The sequence below is a fragment of the Sciurus carolinensis genome, chromosome 8 (assembly GCF_902686445.1).
Source record: "Sciurus carolinensis chromosome 8, mSciCar1.2, whole genome shotgun sequence".
Lineage (NCBI taxonomy): Eukaryota > Metazoa > Chordata > Mammalia > Rodentia > Sciuridae > Sciurus > Sciurus carolinensis.
This window is the reverse complement of record NC_062220.1, coordinates 147816033-147832421: the sequence shown is the minus strand read 5'-3', so window position 1 is coordinate 147832421 and position 16389 is coordinate 147816033. Positions and strand designations below refer to the sequence as shown.

At 41.7% G+C, this 16389-nt stretch overlaps 1 protein-coding gene across 9 annotated transcripts in view; it reads left to right on the top strand.

Annotated features, from left to right (window-relative positions):
- Mphosph9 (M-phase phosphoprotein 9) overlaps positions 1 to 16389 on the top strand; it is a 56019-nt gene that overhangs the window by 13116 nt on the left and 26514 nt on the right. For 5 of the 9 annotated variants that reach the window (XM_047561110.1, XM_047561109.1, XM_047561104.1 and 2 more), the window contains exons 7-13: positions 792 to 879; positions 2285 to 2385; positions 6087 to 6212; positions 6373 to 6833; positions 7217 to 7375; positions 11142 to 11229; positions 13419 to 13634. In XM_047561110.1, the coding sequence (XP_047417066.1) occupies positions 792 to 879; positions 2285 to 2385; positions 6087 to 6212; positions 6373 to 6833; positions 7217 to 7375; positions 11142 to 11229; positions 13419 to 13634 (1239 nt within the window). The remainder of the gene's footprint in view (positions 1 to 791; positions 880 to 2284; positions 2386 to 6086; positions 6213 to 6372; positions 6834 to 7216; positions 7376 to 11141; positions 11230 to 13418; positions 13635 to 16389) is intronic. The other 4 variants (XM_047561105.1, XM_047561103.1, XM_047561108.1 and 1 more) reach the window with 3 other exon arrangements.

Genomic DNA, 16389 nt, shown 5'->3' with positions numbered 1-16389 from the left:
TTTAACAGGAATGAAAACTTTAATGATGGAGGAACTGATAGACAAACTTCTAGGGACTAGGTGTGGTGGTTGGTGGTGTATACCTGTAATCCCAGCAACTAGAAAGATTGAGGCGGGGGATTGCAAGTTTGAGGCTAGTTTCAGCAATTTAGCGAGACTTTCAGCAACTTAGCAAAACCTTGTTTCAAAATAAAAAGGGTTGGGGATGTAGCTATGTGGTAAAGCACCCCTGGGTTCAACCCCCAGTACCCACCCACAAAAGAAAAAAAAAGGTTCCATAAAAATATCTCTGTTACATATCTCTGTTTGGAAACAGATTTCTGTGACAATGTCACAGATATTGTAAAGAGAAGTTAATTCACTATTTTTATTGGGATGGATGATAATAAGCATTTTCAGCTTCTTTGGGTAGCAACCAATTGTGTATAAGTCCTCCTCTACTATTTAAGGTTCATGTGATTGATTTGTGATTTTCCGAGTTAATTTGATTTACTGTATTGTAATAAATTCTTAAGGTTTTTGAACATTAATTTTTATACTGTAGTTTCAGGCACCTCAGGTTTCTCTTGGAAGCAGATGGCAGGGATAAACACATTTCTGTTCTGAACTCATCAGACTCCAGTTTTCCCTTTCTGCAGGGCAAGAGGCCCTCAACTGTGGGTCCTCTCGCTTTGTGCTTTTATAACCAGGGGGAGCGGGGCTTCTGCCTCGTTGACCCTCTGCCTGGGTGTGGGTCTGGGACATGTGTGCGGTGACCTTAGTGCCCAGTTGTCTTCTCTCCTGAATTGCAGTCTGACTTTACTGCCGCGCACCCACGTGCTTTTTACCTCACTAAACCAGACGAAGACCCAAACTCGTGGATGTCGGACTCAGGAACAGGTATGGAGCTTTAAGTTTTGGCTTTTTTCCCCGGGAAGTTTCTGGTTTGTGGGTTTAGTTGTTGGCAGCCCGCTGCATTTCACACTCCAGGGTGGTAGTGCACGTGGGATCTGAGTGTGGTTGCTGTGAAGGCGCCGTGTGTCATGGTGTCCCTGGGAGCCATCAGTTTCTTACTTGCCTTAGTGAGTTCCGTCAGGACAGAGGGAAGAGGTACTTTTTCAAAGATTTCAAATGGCTGCAAAAATCATCTCTGCCTTTTTAAGTTGCTCCAAAACGGTTGAGTAAACTCAAGGCCCCCATGAGCCGTCCTTTGCACTCTTGGGTAAGCTGTCCTGGTCTGAATGGCAGACAACTCTGCGTAGCTCTTCTAGTCTTTTGTGTTAGGGTCCCTCCTTTTCCCCTTGTTCTTCAGAGCCCGCATCCACCTCATCAGGATGGATTAGCGGATTAGCGTGCCTCGCAGGTATCCCGGGACCCCAGCCCGTCTCACCCCTTCCCCGCTGCCACCCGAGGAGCCCGCCCCTGGTTTCTGCAAGCTTCCTAACAGCCCCTGCTTCCACCCTCGCCTGTCCACCCTTCAGCCTGTCCTCAGCACAGAAGTCAAAGGGACCTTTTTAGAAGATAAGTCAGGGCTTGTGACTCCTCTGCTCTGAGCCCTGCAGTGGGCCCTGTTTCCTCAGGAGAACAGCCTGGCCTCACCGCCTGCGGGCTCTCTGCCCTCCCTTTCCACCATGCCTGCTCTGGCGCCCACCGCGTTCTCCTCTCAGGGCTTTCTCATCAGCCGTTTCCTCTGCTGAAAGTGCTCTTCCCTCCTTGTGGGGAGACTACCTGGAGTGGAGAAAATGGCCACGTCTCTAGTAATTGTTAGCCTCTCACCGAGCCAACCCTGATCACCCTAAGAAAATAGTCCTGACCTGGGGAGGAGAGCTAGTAGAGTGCTTGCCTGTCAAACACACGGCCCTGGGTTCAGTCCCCAGCACCACAAAAACAAACAGCAAACAAACAAAAACAAACAGTCCTGCCTCCTCCCCATGTCCCCTTTTATCCTGCTGGGAAATTTGGCACTGAGTGCTTGCCATCTTGCAGCCTGATGCGTCCTGCACGGTTCCCTCATTCCTGTCCCACTCCTCCTGCCTCCCCAACCTGGCACAGTTTTAAAATGTGTTTTAAGTTGCATTCATTCATTTGCCTTTTAATAATATTTGTTTTAATATTTGCATCATTAAGTCAGGATTCTGACGTGGTAAGGCATTTATGTGACTCTATAAGAATTTTAGCTTGCTTTCCCCAGATAGCCAAAAGCCAGTTCCTTGCTATTTTTCATTTTCCTTAGATAGTAGCAGTTATCCTAGAAAGCACTTTTGCTTTCTCCTCACTCCTTGCTGTTCTGTGTTTGTCACATCAGGACTGACCTACTGGAAGCTGGAGGAGAAGGACATGTATCGCTGTCTGCCTCAATGTCTGGAGAAGATGTTTGTACCCTGCACAGATGGTTCACCGAACCAGGTAACGAACACATGTGTGTGTATCTTTTGTGACTGTAGTTAAGTTCTCCATTGTAAATTCTGTATTACAGTCATACTCACTTGCTTACAAGTTCTGCCTGACATACATTGCCTTAGAATGGTTACTTAAAAATGGAATTAAAAATGCCTCTTAGTGCTGCGAATCTAAATGAAATGCTTTCGTGCCAGTCTTCAGTTAGTAGCTTCTTCCCTTTTCTAAGACCTCCTGATGTTGATTTTCTGTTCTGTCACTTCTCTCCCTGATCCATGTGTACCACAATTATGAGCAAATTAATTTCCTGTATTTTCTTTGAATAAGAAAATACTTATTTTCTTTCTGTAAACATCTTGTTTACTTCAGAGCAACCAAATAAATAATAATACCATCTAGTATTTGTGTGCTGATGTACATATTTCACTTTTGTATTTTGATCAGGTATTGAGAGACAGTAGACTGGGAAAAGGAGAGAGAATTTAAGAAGCTGATGGTGATGTAAAAAAGAGCGACATATAGGAACAGACAGAATAGTGGGGACCCCATAGTACTTACAAGCATCAGACTCACAGAGAGTGATGGAACTAACGTCCCAAACTTCAGGAAAGAAACAGAGACAGATGAGCACCAGAGTTAAATGAATTTGGGGGGGAGGTGAGATTGTCAGGGGAGCTTAACAAACTTTGCAATTACAGGGCTCACTGTTACCTGAACAGTAAATGAATACTATTAATTGACTCTCGGATGCCATCAATTCTAAGACTTTGAGCAGGTGTTGTGGCACATGCCTATAATCCCAGTGACTCAGGAGGATAGGTCAGCCTCAGTGACTAAGCACGGCCCTAAGCAACTTAGCGAGACCCTTTCTCAAAATAAAATAAGATGACCTGGGGATGTGGCTCAGTGCTAAGTGTCCCTGGGTTCAATCCCTAGTACCGAAAAAGAATTTTTTTCCATTTCATATTTTATCCAAATACAAACATCACTGGTTAGACCAATACAGTGCTTTTTGTTTGTCTTTCTCTTTTGTTTTTGTGGCATGGGGAATGGAACCAGGGTTTGGCACATGTTAGGCAAGTGCTTTGTTGCTGAGCTACACCCTCCCCAATCCCATGCTTCTTATCACTTAGAATCTGTATGTTGTTCTGTGGAAAGAGCTTTTAGACTAAACATGTATTTTCATCATGTAACTCTTTGCATACTTAAAAAAGAAAAACATAAATGAAATAAAATTGGCTAAATTCCTCACCTGCAGGGGCTCAACACTTCCCTTTTCAACTCAGTGTCTGTTTCCGTTTCTGCATATCATCCTGCCACCAAGGGTGATTCAGTGAGTGAAATGATGATTCAGCATTTCTTTGTCTTTTTATCTCTGGTATTGAGAATTAGACCCTCGGGTGCTTTACCACTGAGCTACATCCCCAGCCATTTTAATTTTTATTTATTTATGTATTTTTTTAGGGGTAGTGGGGATTGAACTCAGGGGTGCTCACTGATCCACACCCCCAGCCCTTTTCTGTATTTTATTCAGAGACAAGTCTCACTGAGGTGATTAGCACCTCGCCCTTGCTGAGGCTGGCTTTGAACTTTCTCCTGCCTCGGCCTCCCATGTGGCATGTGCCACCGCACCCGGCTTGTTTTTATTTTTTATTTTGAGACAGGGACTCGCTAATTTGCTGAGGCCGGACCCAAACTTTCAATCCTCCTGCCTCCCAAGGTGCTGAAATTATCGGTGTGTGTGCCACCACACCCAGTGGCTCAGCATTTCTTTAAAAAAAAGTACAGAAAGGTCTTGGTGCTGAGTTTTTACCTGTAGAAATGGCTTGCTTTTGATTCCCAGAGAGAAAACATTGCTTAAAATGGGTGATTACCCTTCCCTTAAATATTGATTATCAGAAATTCTGTTGTAGTCTCCAGATTTTTCTTCTGTGCTGCTAAGACCTGTTCAAGAAATTTTGATGGTTTTGATGTTTGCTTATGAGCAGGCAGTGACAATTATGTCATAACTGTTACTTGGCTTAAAGCAATTGAAAGATGCCATTAATTACAAGAGGTATTCTCACTTCAGAGATACTCAAATAGGAAAGAAAAGAATATCATAAAAGTAGTGAAGAATGACACTTTATTGTCACGAGCTACAAGTGTGAGTGCCAGCCGTTCATTCAGGCCACTAGGTAGGGACTCTTTGGGCTGCAACCATAACCAGAGTGCTGCTACTTGTCGTAAGGTTTAGGACTTACAAAGGGCCTTAAGGTCATTCAGTAGAATTCCAAAACAGGATTATGGGAATTGTACATTTTAAGATTTTAGTTTTTAACAAATTAATATTTTCAGTGCATATATAAAAAGTATAATTGTCCTGTTCACAAGCTAATTATAGGTTTTATTCAAAAATATTAATTCATCATAAGACAGGTGTGATGGCACACACACCTATGGTCCCAGATACTTGGGAGGCTTAGGCGGAGGATTGGTGAGCCCAGGAGTTTGAGACCAGCCTGGGCAACATAAAAAAAGAAATGCTTCATGGTGTCTGCAGGCTTTGCAGTTCTGGAAGTGGGACACAAGCTTAAAGCTATTTGATGACTATCCTTTTGGTATATTTCTTATTGAATCTACAGTCTCATTTGAGATAATGTTCACAGTTTAAATTTGAGGCCCAGGTTTAATTGGTACCCCTGTCACAACCTATGAGGGAGTCTTACCTTGAAATACTACAAGCCCAAAGCTTTAATATTTGAAGCTTATACTAACTGTGACAGTTCCAGCATAGCAAAGCCCTGATTTTAAGCTTTAGAAATTAGTGTTGAATCTTATTTTATTAATTTTAAAAGTTTATTTTTATTGGGCAACTTCTTTCTTATTTTCTTTTTTGTTGCCAATTCTTTTTTTAAAAAATGACTATAACTAAGTAGATGAGGAACTTTGTCTCTTGATACTCATTCCCCAAGTCACATGAAATTAATTTGGTCAGAAGTTTTCTTGTCCTGCTTCATTCATTCATTGTGAGGTTTTCTTCTTACCTGAAAACTTGGTTCTTATTTTAAGTGGGAGGAGTGTTGTAGTCAGTTCTGTATTGTGCTGTGACAAAATAAGTAAGATGAGCAACTTAAGGGAGGAAAGGCTTATTTTGGCTCCTGGTTTCAGAGGTTTGTCTGTGAGTGCTTGGCTGTGCTGCCTTGGGGCCTGTGGTGAGGCTGCATGTAGTGGTGGGAGCTTGTGGCAAAGAGTGCTGCCCACCTCATGGATGCCAGGGGGACGCAGAGGAAAGGGAAGGGTCCAGGGTCCCAACATCCCAAGTGCCCAACCCCCGACCTGACTCTTTCTGTCAGGCCTCATCTCCCCATAGTGCTGTCAGCGGGGGACCATCTTGCAACACAGGAGCCTTTGGGGAAATTCAGAATTCAGACTGTAACAGGAATTACCAAGAGGTTTTCTTTTTAGGAAGTATTCATAGGCTGCTAAATAATTGAGGTTCAAATTATCCTCTTGGTACTCATTGTTAGGAGATAAGGAATTTTTTCTTTCTGAAGGAGACTTAGAATAGGAGATTCAGCTTCCAAACTTGTATTATTAATCTGACCATCTAGATTTTCAATTTATTTTAAAATCTTTCAAAAAAATTTTTATGGTGCTGATCTTGATGTCAGTAAATTCTTTTCATTGTTGATGATACCATTTAAATAATTTTGTTTCATATCTTTAAGTCTAATACTAGTAATGAGATGAAGCTCCGATCACTGAAGGATATTTATCATAAAAAGCAAAGGGAAAACAAGCAGTTACCTGAGAGGAATCTCACTTCTGCTTCCAACCCAAATCATCTACCAGAGGTAAAGTTGTCAACATTCTGCTGAGTGAGAATGAAAGATGCTTCTGACGCTGACTTTTATCATGAGCTTCCTTTTCCCTAGGAGATGTAAAGCCTACTCATTAAAAGCAAGCAGAGCCCCGAGTGCCAAGGAGAAACCTGGTTGTCTGTCTTATTTCTAGGTCCTTACTCTAGATCCGACGTTGCATATGAAGCCAAATCAGCAGATTTCAGGGATTCAACCACGTGACTTTTTGAATGCTCTTGATGACAGAATATCCTTTTCACCAGACTCTGTTCTGGAACCAAGTGTGTCTAGTCACTCTGACATCGACTCATTTTCACAAGCAAGCAATATCACTTCTCAGTTATCTGGGTTCCCCAAATATCCTTCAAATGCAAAAGCTTCACCAATGGACTCTTGGAAGAATCATGCATTCCAAAGCGAAAGTAGGACCAGTTCCACGTTTCCTTCGGTGTACACTATTACTAGTAATAATATCTCGGTCAACACTGTAGATGAAGAGAACACTGTCATGGTAGCGTCGGCCTCGGTCAGTCAGGCCCAGCTTCCAGGTACAGCCAACAGTGTCCCAGAATGCATTTCATTGACTTCCCTGGAAGATCCCGTGATATTGTCTAAGTATGTATTTCAGTGATGGCTTGTAATATTAATAGATTTTCTGTGATGTCTGATTGAATGATGAGAATGATTTTTATTGAACCTTAGTAATGTTTAAAATTTTAAAGAGATATAGCATTTTTAAGATAAATCATCTAAATCATCACTTCATTGTCAGCTTTTTGGGGGTTAGAGACAAGCTGCTGACACACCCAGTCAACAAAAGCTTGTTAGAAGATTTTTATGTCTGGAGGATGCTAAGTACACAGAGTGTCTGCTTGTTTCCTGGGGGTGTGCAAAGGAATAGGCTGCACTTTGCCCATGAGAATGAGTGTGCTCTTGGTTTCTCCTGTGGAAGGAGAGGAGGGATGTGCTTTCTCAGTCACATGCTTCACTCTCACCAGCAGGATTAGGCAGAACCTGAAGGAGAAGCATGCTCGGCACATAGCTGATCTTCGAGCTTATTACGAGTCAGAAATAAATAGTTTGAAACAGAAGCTGGAGGCAAAAGAAATTTCTGCAGTTGAAGAGTGGAAGAAAACCAATCAAATTCTTGTGGACAGGTAAAACTTAGAGTTTAACTATGAAGTTAGTGTTTCTCCAACTTGGATGTATTGCTTCCACCTAAATATAGTATATTGGGATAATAAACATTTTGAAAACATGTACTTTGGATTCAGAATTTTAACAGAGAGACACATTTGCTACATATTCAGATCAACCTTTTACAGTACTCTAGTAACGGATATGAAGCAGTGTGAATCAAATGGGGAAAGTACTGAAACTAGTGGCCTTTGTGTTTGTAGTGTCATTTATGGGAAAATCAGTAGTACAGAGTCCCTGATAAGAAGACTGTGACTTACGGGGCTGCTGTGTGGCTCAGTGGTAGAGTCTTGCTTAACATGCATGAGGCCCTGGGTTCTGTCCCCAGGACTGCAACAACGACACGGAGAGATGGAAGGAAGAAAAGGAAAGAAGAATTCTAGGACATGTCTTGTGACAGTCCTAACCTGTTTTTTAGATTCAGACATGAAAATATTATAGTTCTGTGGGGCTAATTATCCTATTCAAAACCACTACAGAAATGCCAGGGAGAATGGTCACACGTTAGGTATATCTTTACCCCTATTGTAGAGAGACTCATTTACGGAATTTGATGCTTTAACTAGCATTAGTGGCAGTGCTTGCAATATACTTAGAATTAAGTGGGACTTAGATTGAGGTCTGGGTGGCAGCACAGAACTCCTCGAAGGCATAAAAAGACAAAGCCTCTTAAAAGGGTTAGGAGCAAACTTTGACCTTGTCAGTTAACAGTTAAACTTTCAAAATTTCAGAAGAACTAGCATTTATATGAAATGACTGCTGGCTGCTAAGGTAGTTAACATAGCTGTCTTATTCCTGCTTCTATAGCTTCCATTTTGCCTTTGGTGATTGGGGTGCAATGGTGGGGAGAAGTAATTTGAGAAGAGTCAGCAGGGGAAATAAAAGGGGGAGCCAGGCTTAGGGTTTTTTAGCACCAGAAAAAGAGAATATAGCAGGTTAGGAGAAGTTGGTATTTGTTTTGTTTATGAAGCAGGCAGAGATGGCTTCAGGTATTTCCTGGTGGAAAAGAGAAGCGTGAGGCCCCTGAGTGGGCTTGTGAGGTTACAGACAAGTGTCGAGGAAGGCGCCCAGTGAGCCAAGGCTGCTTGGACTGGCCTTCTGTCCAGCCAGCAGTGAGCACATGCAGGTGGAGAGGCTGGAAGCCAGTGTGTGCTGTGCTGTGACTGGCAGCCTTCGGGTGCTGGAGCAGAGGGTGACGATGGCATGCGAGTAAATGCACTGTTTGCTTCCACTTCCCAAAAAGGATTTGGTCTGGTCCACAGTATGAAGCTGCATATTAACAGGGGATGGCAGAAACCAAAAGAGAGGTCGCTGTCATTTAGAGTTGGAGAAAGGATTGCCCCAAGATGAAAAACTGCTTTCGGCATGCACCCCAGCTTTTCCCAAACTTAAAACCCTAAACTGCAGAAATCCACTGGTGCTGCAAACAGGGTCCTGTGTTGCAGGCCGGCTGTGATACCAGATATTGTGTCACGCAGTTGCCATCCTGGGGACAACGATCTCTAGCATGGCAGAGTCAGTGAGGTAATAAAAATAGTAGAGTACCGTTAATACACACTTGACTATTTAAATGGTTTTTCTTACAAGAACAGTCTTATCGGGAGGGGGTATAGCTCAGTGATAGAGCCCCTGCCTATATGTGCGAGACTCTGGGATCAATCCCCAGCAATACCCCCTAAGCCCCGCCCCAAAAGAACTGTCTTTTCAGTTTTTCATCTTTGAAATAGTGAGAAGCATGAACTCTGAAGCCTGACTGTTTGGCTTAGAATCCCAGCAAAGGGGCTGGGAATGGAGCTCAGTGGTAGAGCATAGGCTTTGCACCCGTGAGGCCCTGAGTTCCATCCTCAGCACTGCAAAAAAAAAAGGTTCACTGAGGCCCCTTGCGCCTGTGAGACCTTTAGCTAGGAACCCACCGTCTCTGACTTTGTTTTCTTATCTGTAAAGTGGGACTGATAATAATCATAAGATTGTGAGAATAGATGTAACATGTTTAATATAGACCTGGTGTATAATCAGTAATAAAAATCAAAGTGGTGACTGAATTCTGAATATCTTGTTATTTTGAGGTTCTGTGATAATTTACAAAGGAAGTTGTTATAAAAAAATACATTCATGCTACATTTGAAGTAGTACAGAAGGATGTAATAAGAGAGAAATCTCACTGGGTGCAGTGCCACGTGCCTGTAGTCCCAGCAACTCTGGAGGCTGAGACAGGAGAATCTCAAGTTGGAGGGCAGCCTCAGCCATTTAGTGAGATCCTGTCTCATAATTAAACATTTAGGGCTGGGGATATAGCTCAGTTGGTAGAGTGCTTGCCTTGAAAGCACAAGGCCCTGGGTTCAATTCCCCAGCACCGTGAAAAAAAAAAAAAAAAAAAAAAAAAAAAAAAAAAAAAATATATATATATATATATATATATATATATATATAATTAAACATTTAAAGAAAGGTCTGGGGATGTAGGTCAGTGGTAGAGCATCCCTGGGTTCAATCCCCAGGAACAACAAAAAAAAAAAAAAAAAAAAAAGGAAGGAAGGTCAGCTTCCCTATTCCAACCCCTGGTAAGCTATTTTGTATCTTTTTCTTTCTTTCTCCCTCTCCCCCATCTTTTTTCCTTCCTTTCCTGTCCTGTCCTGTCCTTTGCATTCGTTCTAGAATTTAACCCAGGGGTGCTCTACTACTGAGCCACATCCTCAGTCCTTTTTATTTTTTATTTGGGGACAAGGTCTTGTTTAGGGCCTCGCTAAATTGTTGAGACTTGTTTTGAACTTGGAATCTTCCTGCCTCAGCTTCCTGAGTCGCTGGAATTACAGATGTGCACCACTGTGCCTGACTTATGAAGCCTTCTTGCTTGTAAATCATATACAATGGAATTTACCCTTTTGAAGTGAACAGTTCAGTGGCCTAAGTGTGTTCACGTTGCACAACCATTACCATCGTCCATCTCCACGACTGTTTTCATTTTGTAAAACTCAAACTGTATTCTTTATTTTTATTTTTATTTTTTGGTGCTGGGAATTTGACCCCAGGGCCTCATGCATGCCAGGCAAGCCCTTTACCACTGAGCCACATCCCAGCCTCAGACTGTGCTCTTTAATAGCAACTCCCTGTTCCCCGTCCCCAGTCCCTGACAACTGCCATCTGCATTCTCCCTTTGAATTTGAGTACTGACGTAACTGGAGTCGTGCAGCGTTTGTCCTTTTGATCTTGACGTTCTTCTCTTACCGTGATCTTTTCAAGGTTCACCCGTGTTGCACACGTGTCAGTTTCTTTTCCTTTTTAACATTCCAAGTATGAATACGATTTTGTTCAACTGCTTATCTGTTGGAGGATGCTTGGTTGCTTCCACCTTTTAGCTGTTGTGCATAGTGCTGCTGTGAGCACGAGGGTATGCATACCTGTTTGTACCTTGCTTTGTTCTTTTTTTGTGTGCTGGGACTGAACTCAGGCCTCATGCCTGCTAAGTATGCACTGTACCACTGAGCTACATCTTGACCCCATTTGGTATATTTTTAGGGATCCTATTTTTATTTTTGCCTGTTATTTTCTTCAGATCCTAGAGCATCATTAGAGTCTTTAGGATATATTTTACTACATTGGCATCCTGGATCTTAGGTAACATTGGAGAATTCATCTTATATTACATATTGGTGGATCAAATTTATGTAATACTTTTTAAGGGAAATGTTTTTATCTTCTAATTGAAACTCAACTTATGTTTTTTAGATGTGGACAATTAGATAGTGCTTTGAATGAAGCTACTGGTCGTGTGAGAACACTTGAAAATAAGAATAACTTGTTGGAAATAGAAGTGGTAAGTACTCTTTTTCCTCACGATTGTTCTAGTGACTTAATGTTAAAAAACCTTGTTATTAACTGAATTCAAGACATATGAATACTTTTATGATAACCCTGCTTACCTGTATCTTTTCCTTAAGAATCGCTTATTAGCCAGGCACAGTGGCACATGCCTGTAATCCCAGAGGCTTGGGAAGCTGAGGCAGGAAGATTGCAGGTTCAGAGCCCGCCTCAGCAAATTACTGCGGCCTTATGCAACTCAGTGAGACCCTGTTTCTTTCTTTCTTTCTTTTTTTTTTTTTTTTTTTTTTTTGTGGTGCTCGGGATTGAACCCAGGGCCTTGTGCATGCGAGGCAAGCAACCTACCAACTGAGCTATATTCCCAGTCTGACACCCTTTTTCTAAATAAAATACAAAAAAAGGGCTGGGGATGTGGATTAGTAGTTGAGTGCCGGGTTCAATCCCTTGTACCAAAAAAATAAATAAATAAATAAAATCACTTTTTGTATTTTGAATACTGCTTTACCCTTTAAAATTTATTTTTAAATTGGGATATAAGTTGCATACCATAAAACACATTCTTTCAAAATACACAGTTCAGTGGTTTAGTATATTCAGAGTTGAAGAACCATCACCACAATTAGTCATAGAGCATCCTTAGCCCCTGCAGGCTGTCCTAGCTCCTGGCAACAGTGGCTCTGCTGTTTCTGTGGACTTGCCTGTTCTGACACAGGTGGTAGAATCTTGGGCTTTCGTGTCTGCCTCCTTTGATTCAGGCTCACCCGTGTTCTGGCATATGTGTCAGGACTTCATTCCTTTTTATATTTAATCAATTTTCCATTGTATGGGTGCATCATATTTTGTTTATCCATTCATCATGTGACAGATACTTAGATTCTTTTCCCCTTTTGGCTATTGCAAGTGAAATTGCTATAAATGTTTGTGTATGAGAGTTGTGTGTGTGATGTGTATGTGTGTATGTGTGCTGGACATTGAAGATTGAATCCAGGACTTTGAGCATGCTAAGCACCTACCTCACCACTGAACTACACTCCCAGCCCTGTGGACAAGATTCTATGTGCATATTTTTATTTATTTATTTATTTTTTAATATGTAACAAGGAGTACCTAAACTTTACTCTTAAATTATATTTTGTCCTCCTGTATTACTCCTGTTTTATTCTTTTGTACATAAGTTTATAAACAATTTGTGTAGGTCTGAGCACGGTGGCACATGCCTGTAATCCCAGTGATCAGGAGGATCACAAGTGTAAAGCCAGTCTCAGTAACTCAGAATGGCCCTAAGCAACTTGATGAGACCCTGTCTCCAAATAAAAAGGGCTGGGGATGTAGTTCAGTGGTTAAACCCGTCTGGGTTCATTCCCTGGAACCATAAAAAGAAGGAAAATTGTGTGGAAAATGCTTGTTCTCTGTATTGTTTCTGTCTCCCCGCCCCCATTTTTGTTTGGTACGAGGGATTGAACCCAGGGGGTCCCAGGGGTTCTTTTTTTAATTTATTTTTATTTTTTTATTTATTTATTTTTTTGCGGTACTGGGGATCGAACTCAGGGCCTTGGGCATGCAAGGCAAGCACTCTACCAACTGAGCTATATCCCCAGCCCTATCTTGTTTCTTCATAATCTTTTGTTTTGAGATGGGGTCTCTCTGTGTTGTTCAGGCTTGTCTCAAATTCCTGGGCTCAAGTGATCCTCCTGCCTCAGCCTCCTGTGTAGCCAGGCCTACAGGCATGTGCTGAGTACTTTGCTGCCTGACACAGAGTGGGTATTCCAGAAATAATTGTTGAATGAATATTAATGTGCATTTTGAGTTTGTTTTCATGTGTGACAGTAGGGTATGAAATCCTTCCCCCAAATGTTAACGACTGGGCAACACATTCCAGCTGTGCTTGCAGAAAGATCTCTCTGGTGGCTGTGGCAGTTTGCTCAGTAAGGTGCTCCAGAGGCACTACTGTCACTTAGTGAGTCCTTAGCGTCAGACATTAGCTTTCTGTTTTTACCTTGTGATAATTTTACAAGTAGAGTAATACTTTCTGGTCTGTTCATTCCAGAGTATAAAAATACTGTTTATTTCCATTCGTATGTTTTGAATTTCTTATATTTTAATGCATGGGCATAATTTACTAGCTGCTATGGAGACATCTATTTTTTTCATTTAAAATAATTTTTCTTGGTCTTTATTTTGTAGAATGACTTGAGAGAACGCTTTAGTGCAGCTAGCAGTGCCTCCAAAATTTTGCAGGAACGAATTGAAGAAATGAGAACGAGCAATAAAGAAAAAGACAATACCATCATTCGACTAAAATCTAGGCTGCAGGATTTAGAAGAAGCATTTGAGAATGCTTACAAACTTTCAGATGATAAAGAAGCTAGACTAAAACAAGAAAACAAGATGTTTCAAGATGTGAGTAACAAAAAATGGTAACTTAATTACATGGTTGGCTAAAAGTGGCTTATTTAAGTCTTGTACTGAACAAGCTGTTATTAGGACTTTTTCCAAGTTTATTTTGTTTTGGGTACCCTGGCTGTCGCTGCAGGTTCAGGTCTTCCTGAGGAGGTGGCTGGGGTCTTGGCCTGCAGTAGGAAGCCAGAACTCTAGACTGCTGGCCTCGCTCCCACACTGTCTCTCGCAGACCAACATTTGCGCTATCATGACATCTGTCTGGCAGAGTAAATTACTGTGCCAGATTTAGAACAAGTTCAATCAAAGTTTTTCACTTTGACTTAATTTCATTTAAAATTTAGATTCATTGGCCTGTGACTGCAGCTCAGTGGCAGAGCACTGGCTTGGAGCACTGAGGCCCCAGATTCAGTTCCTAGGGCTGCAGAAAACTACCCACCCCCAGGTGTATTCATTTAACTTCCATACTGGATTGTTTCAGGTTGTATCTTTTTCTTGTTTTTCTTAATGTCTTTTTTCAGATTATTATGGTACATAAGTAATCTCACTACCTGATAAGTTTAGTTGTGCCTCTTGCTCCTTGGTTTTTAAAATTTATTTTCATGAACGTGATACTTGTAAATGGTTACTCAAATCTCAGATGAAACCAGGGCCTGGGGTATAGTTACTCAAATTACTTCTATCAGTTCAAATTAATGTGTTGCTTTCTAAGTTTCAGGCACTGTCCAGTGACTTCCAGGGTTGCTGTTGGGAAGACAGTGCCACTCTGATCAGCCAGCTGCTCTTGTGACAGCCTTTCCTCCACAAGAGACCTCTAGGGTCTCCACTTCCTACCCTGTTTTTGGAAGTTCCACAATGATGTGCTTTGGTGTTTGTTTCATTATTTTGCTGAGCACCTTGAGGAAATTTTCTAGATTTTTTTTCTTCTGTTCTCTCCTATTAGGTGTTGGCTCTCGGACTGATTCTCTAATTTTAAAATCTTTTCTCTGATATTTGCTTCTTTTTTTAAAATAACTTCTTTGCTTTCCAATTTTTTTCTGCAACTTTATCTTTCTTTTCTGTTTAAATTTTTAACTTTTGCAATCCCTTGTCCTTCTTTCCTGTCAGCTCTTGAACTTCCAACTGTGTTTCATGGATGCAACATCTTTGGTCTCAGTGAGGATGTCATTGTTGTTTTAATTTACTTTTCTTTCCAGCATCACCTTCTAGTTCCTCTCATTTCCTTTATCCCTTTTGGTTTTTTGAATGTTTGAGGTTTTTCTATCTGGTAGTGCTCTTTGTTAAGACTGAAGCATGAAGGACCATCAGAAGGCAGCTTTGTGTCCCTGGGCAGGGCTGATGAACTCATGAGCATCGTCCCAGGGGCTGGAGCATGGAATGGAATGTTTTGTTGTGGGGCGAGGGTTGGGGAGCTTGTCTCTGTTCTTGTAGGTCTGTTCTCTTGGGCACGTCAGTCTCCTTGACCTTCCCTGCCAGTCTTTCTGGGAGGGAGCACAGCCTGGACACTGTTGTGCAGGAGAGCTGGGCCAATGGGAAGGCTTCAGGACGAGGACTTCTTGCTTTTGTCTTTCCACACGGTGTGCCTTATCCTTGCTCGCTGGATGCCTAGTGTCCTTAAACCTGGAGCTCACTGGGGTAATCACCTGACTTCACAGAATACCCACCATGGCCACTCCCCCTGCCCCAGCATCCCAAGCCTTGACTGCTTAAAAATTTTTTTTTTTGTAGTTACAGTCATAGATAGCATTCCTTTTATTTTATTTGCTTATTTTTGTATACAGTGCTAAGTATTGAACCCTGTGCCTCACATGTATTGGGCAGGTGCTCTGGTACTGAGCTACAGCCACAGCCCCGCTGGCTGCTTTTAAATCCCAAGGCTTCCCAGAGCTCTGTGGCCTGAGTTCATTTGCCTCACGTTAGCATCCTCATCTGGAGACACTTGTATTTCAGTTTTCCCTGCTCCATTTCCTAAAATTTCAGTATCTTATGTACTCATACTCTCTTTCCATTCTCTTTATCCTTCTGACCCTATAGTTTAAAAACTTTATTTTAGAACAGTTTTAGATATGTTTAGAAGATTGCAGAGGGTGCCCATATACCCCACAGCCAGTCTTTCCCGTTAAGAGCAGGTTAGTCTGGTACGTTTGCCACAATTAATAAATCAATATCAATATATCTGTGGTGAGTGAACTTTGTAGTTTATTCAGATTTCCTTAGTTTTTACCTAGTATTTTTTTTTTTTTTTTTTTTTTTTTTGCGGTGCTGGGGATTGAACCCAGGGCCTTGTGCTTATGAGGCAAGCACTCTACCAGCTGAGCTATCTCCCCAGCCCTTTACTTAGTATTCTTTAGAACACTATTTCGTGTGTGGTCATTGTGTCTCCTTAGGCTTCTCTTGGCTGTGGTAGTTTCTGAGACCTTCCTTGGAGTCGGTGACCTTGACAGTATTGTGGAGCGCTAAGGGATTTTGTAGAATGTCTGTTGGGATTTTTCTGATGCGTTTTTGATCACTAGCCTGGAGTGATGAATTGTTGGGAGGAAGCCACAGAGCTGGAGTGCCATCCCAGCACATTTGTCAGTGAGCTCCGTGTGTGTTTCATTCCTTTACTGACATTTTAGTAAGATTTTCTGGGGGAGTGGATATAAGCACTCTGATTAGAACTTCACATGGTTTTGATTATTACTATTCTTATTCATGTGTATTAATAGTATAATTCTAAGGTGTGTGAGTACATGAGCTCCTTATTTTTAAAACCCTT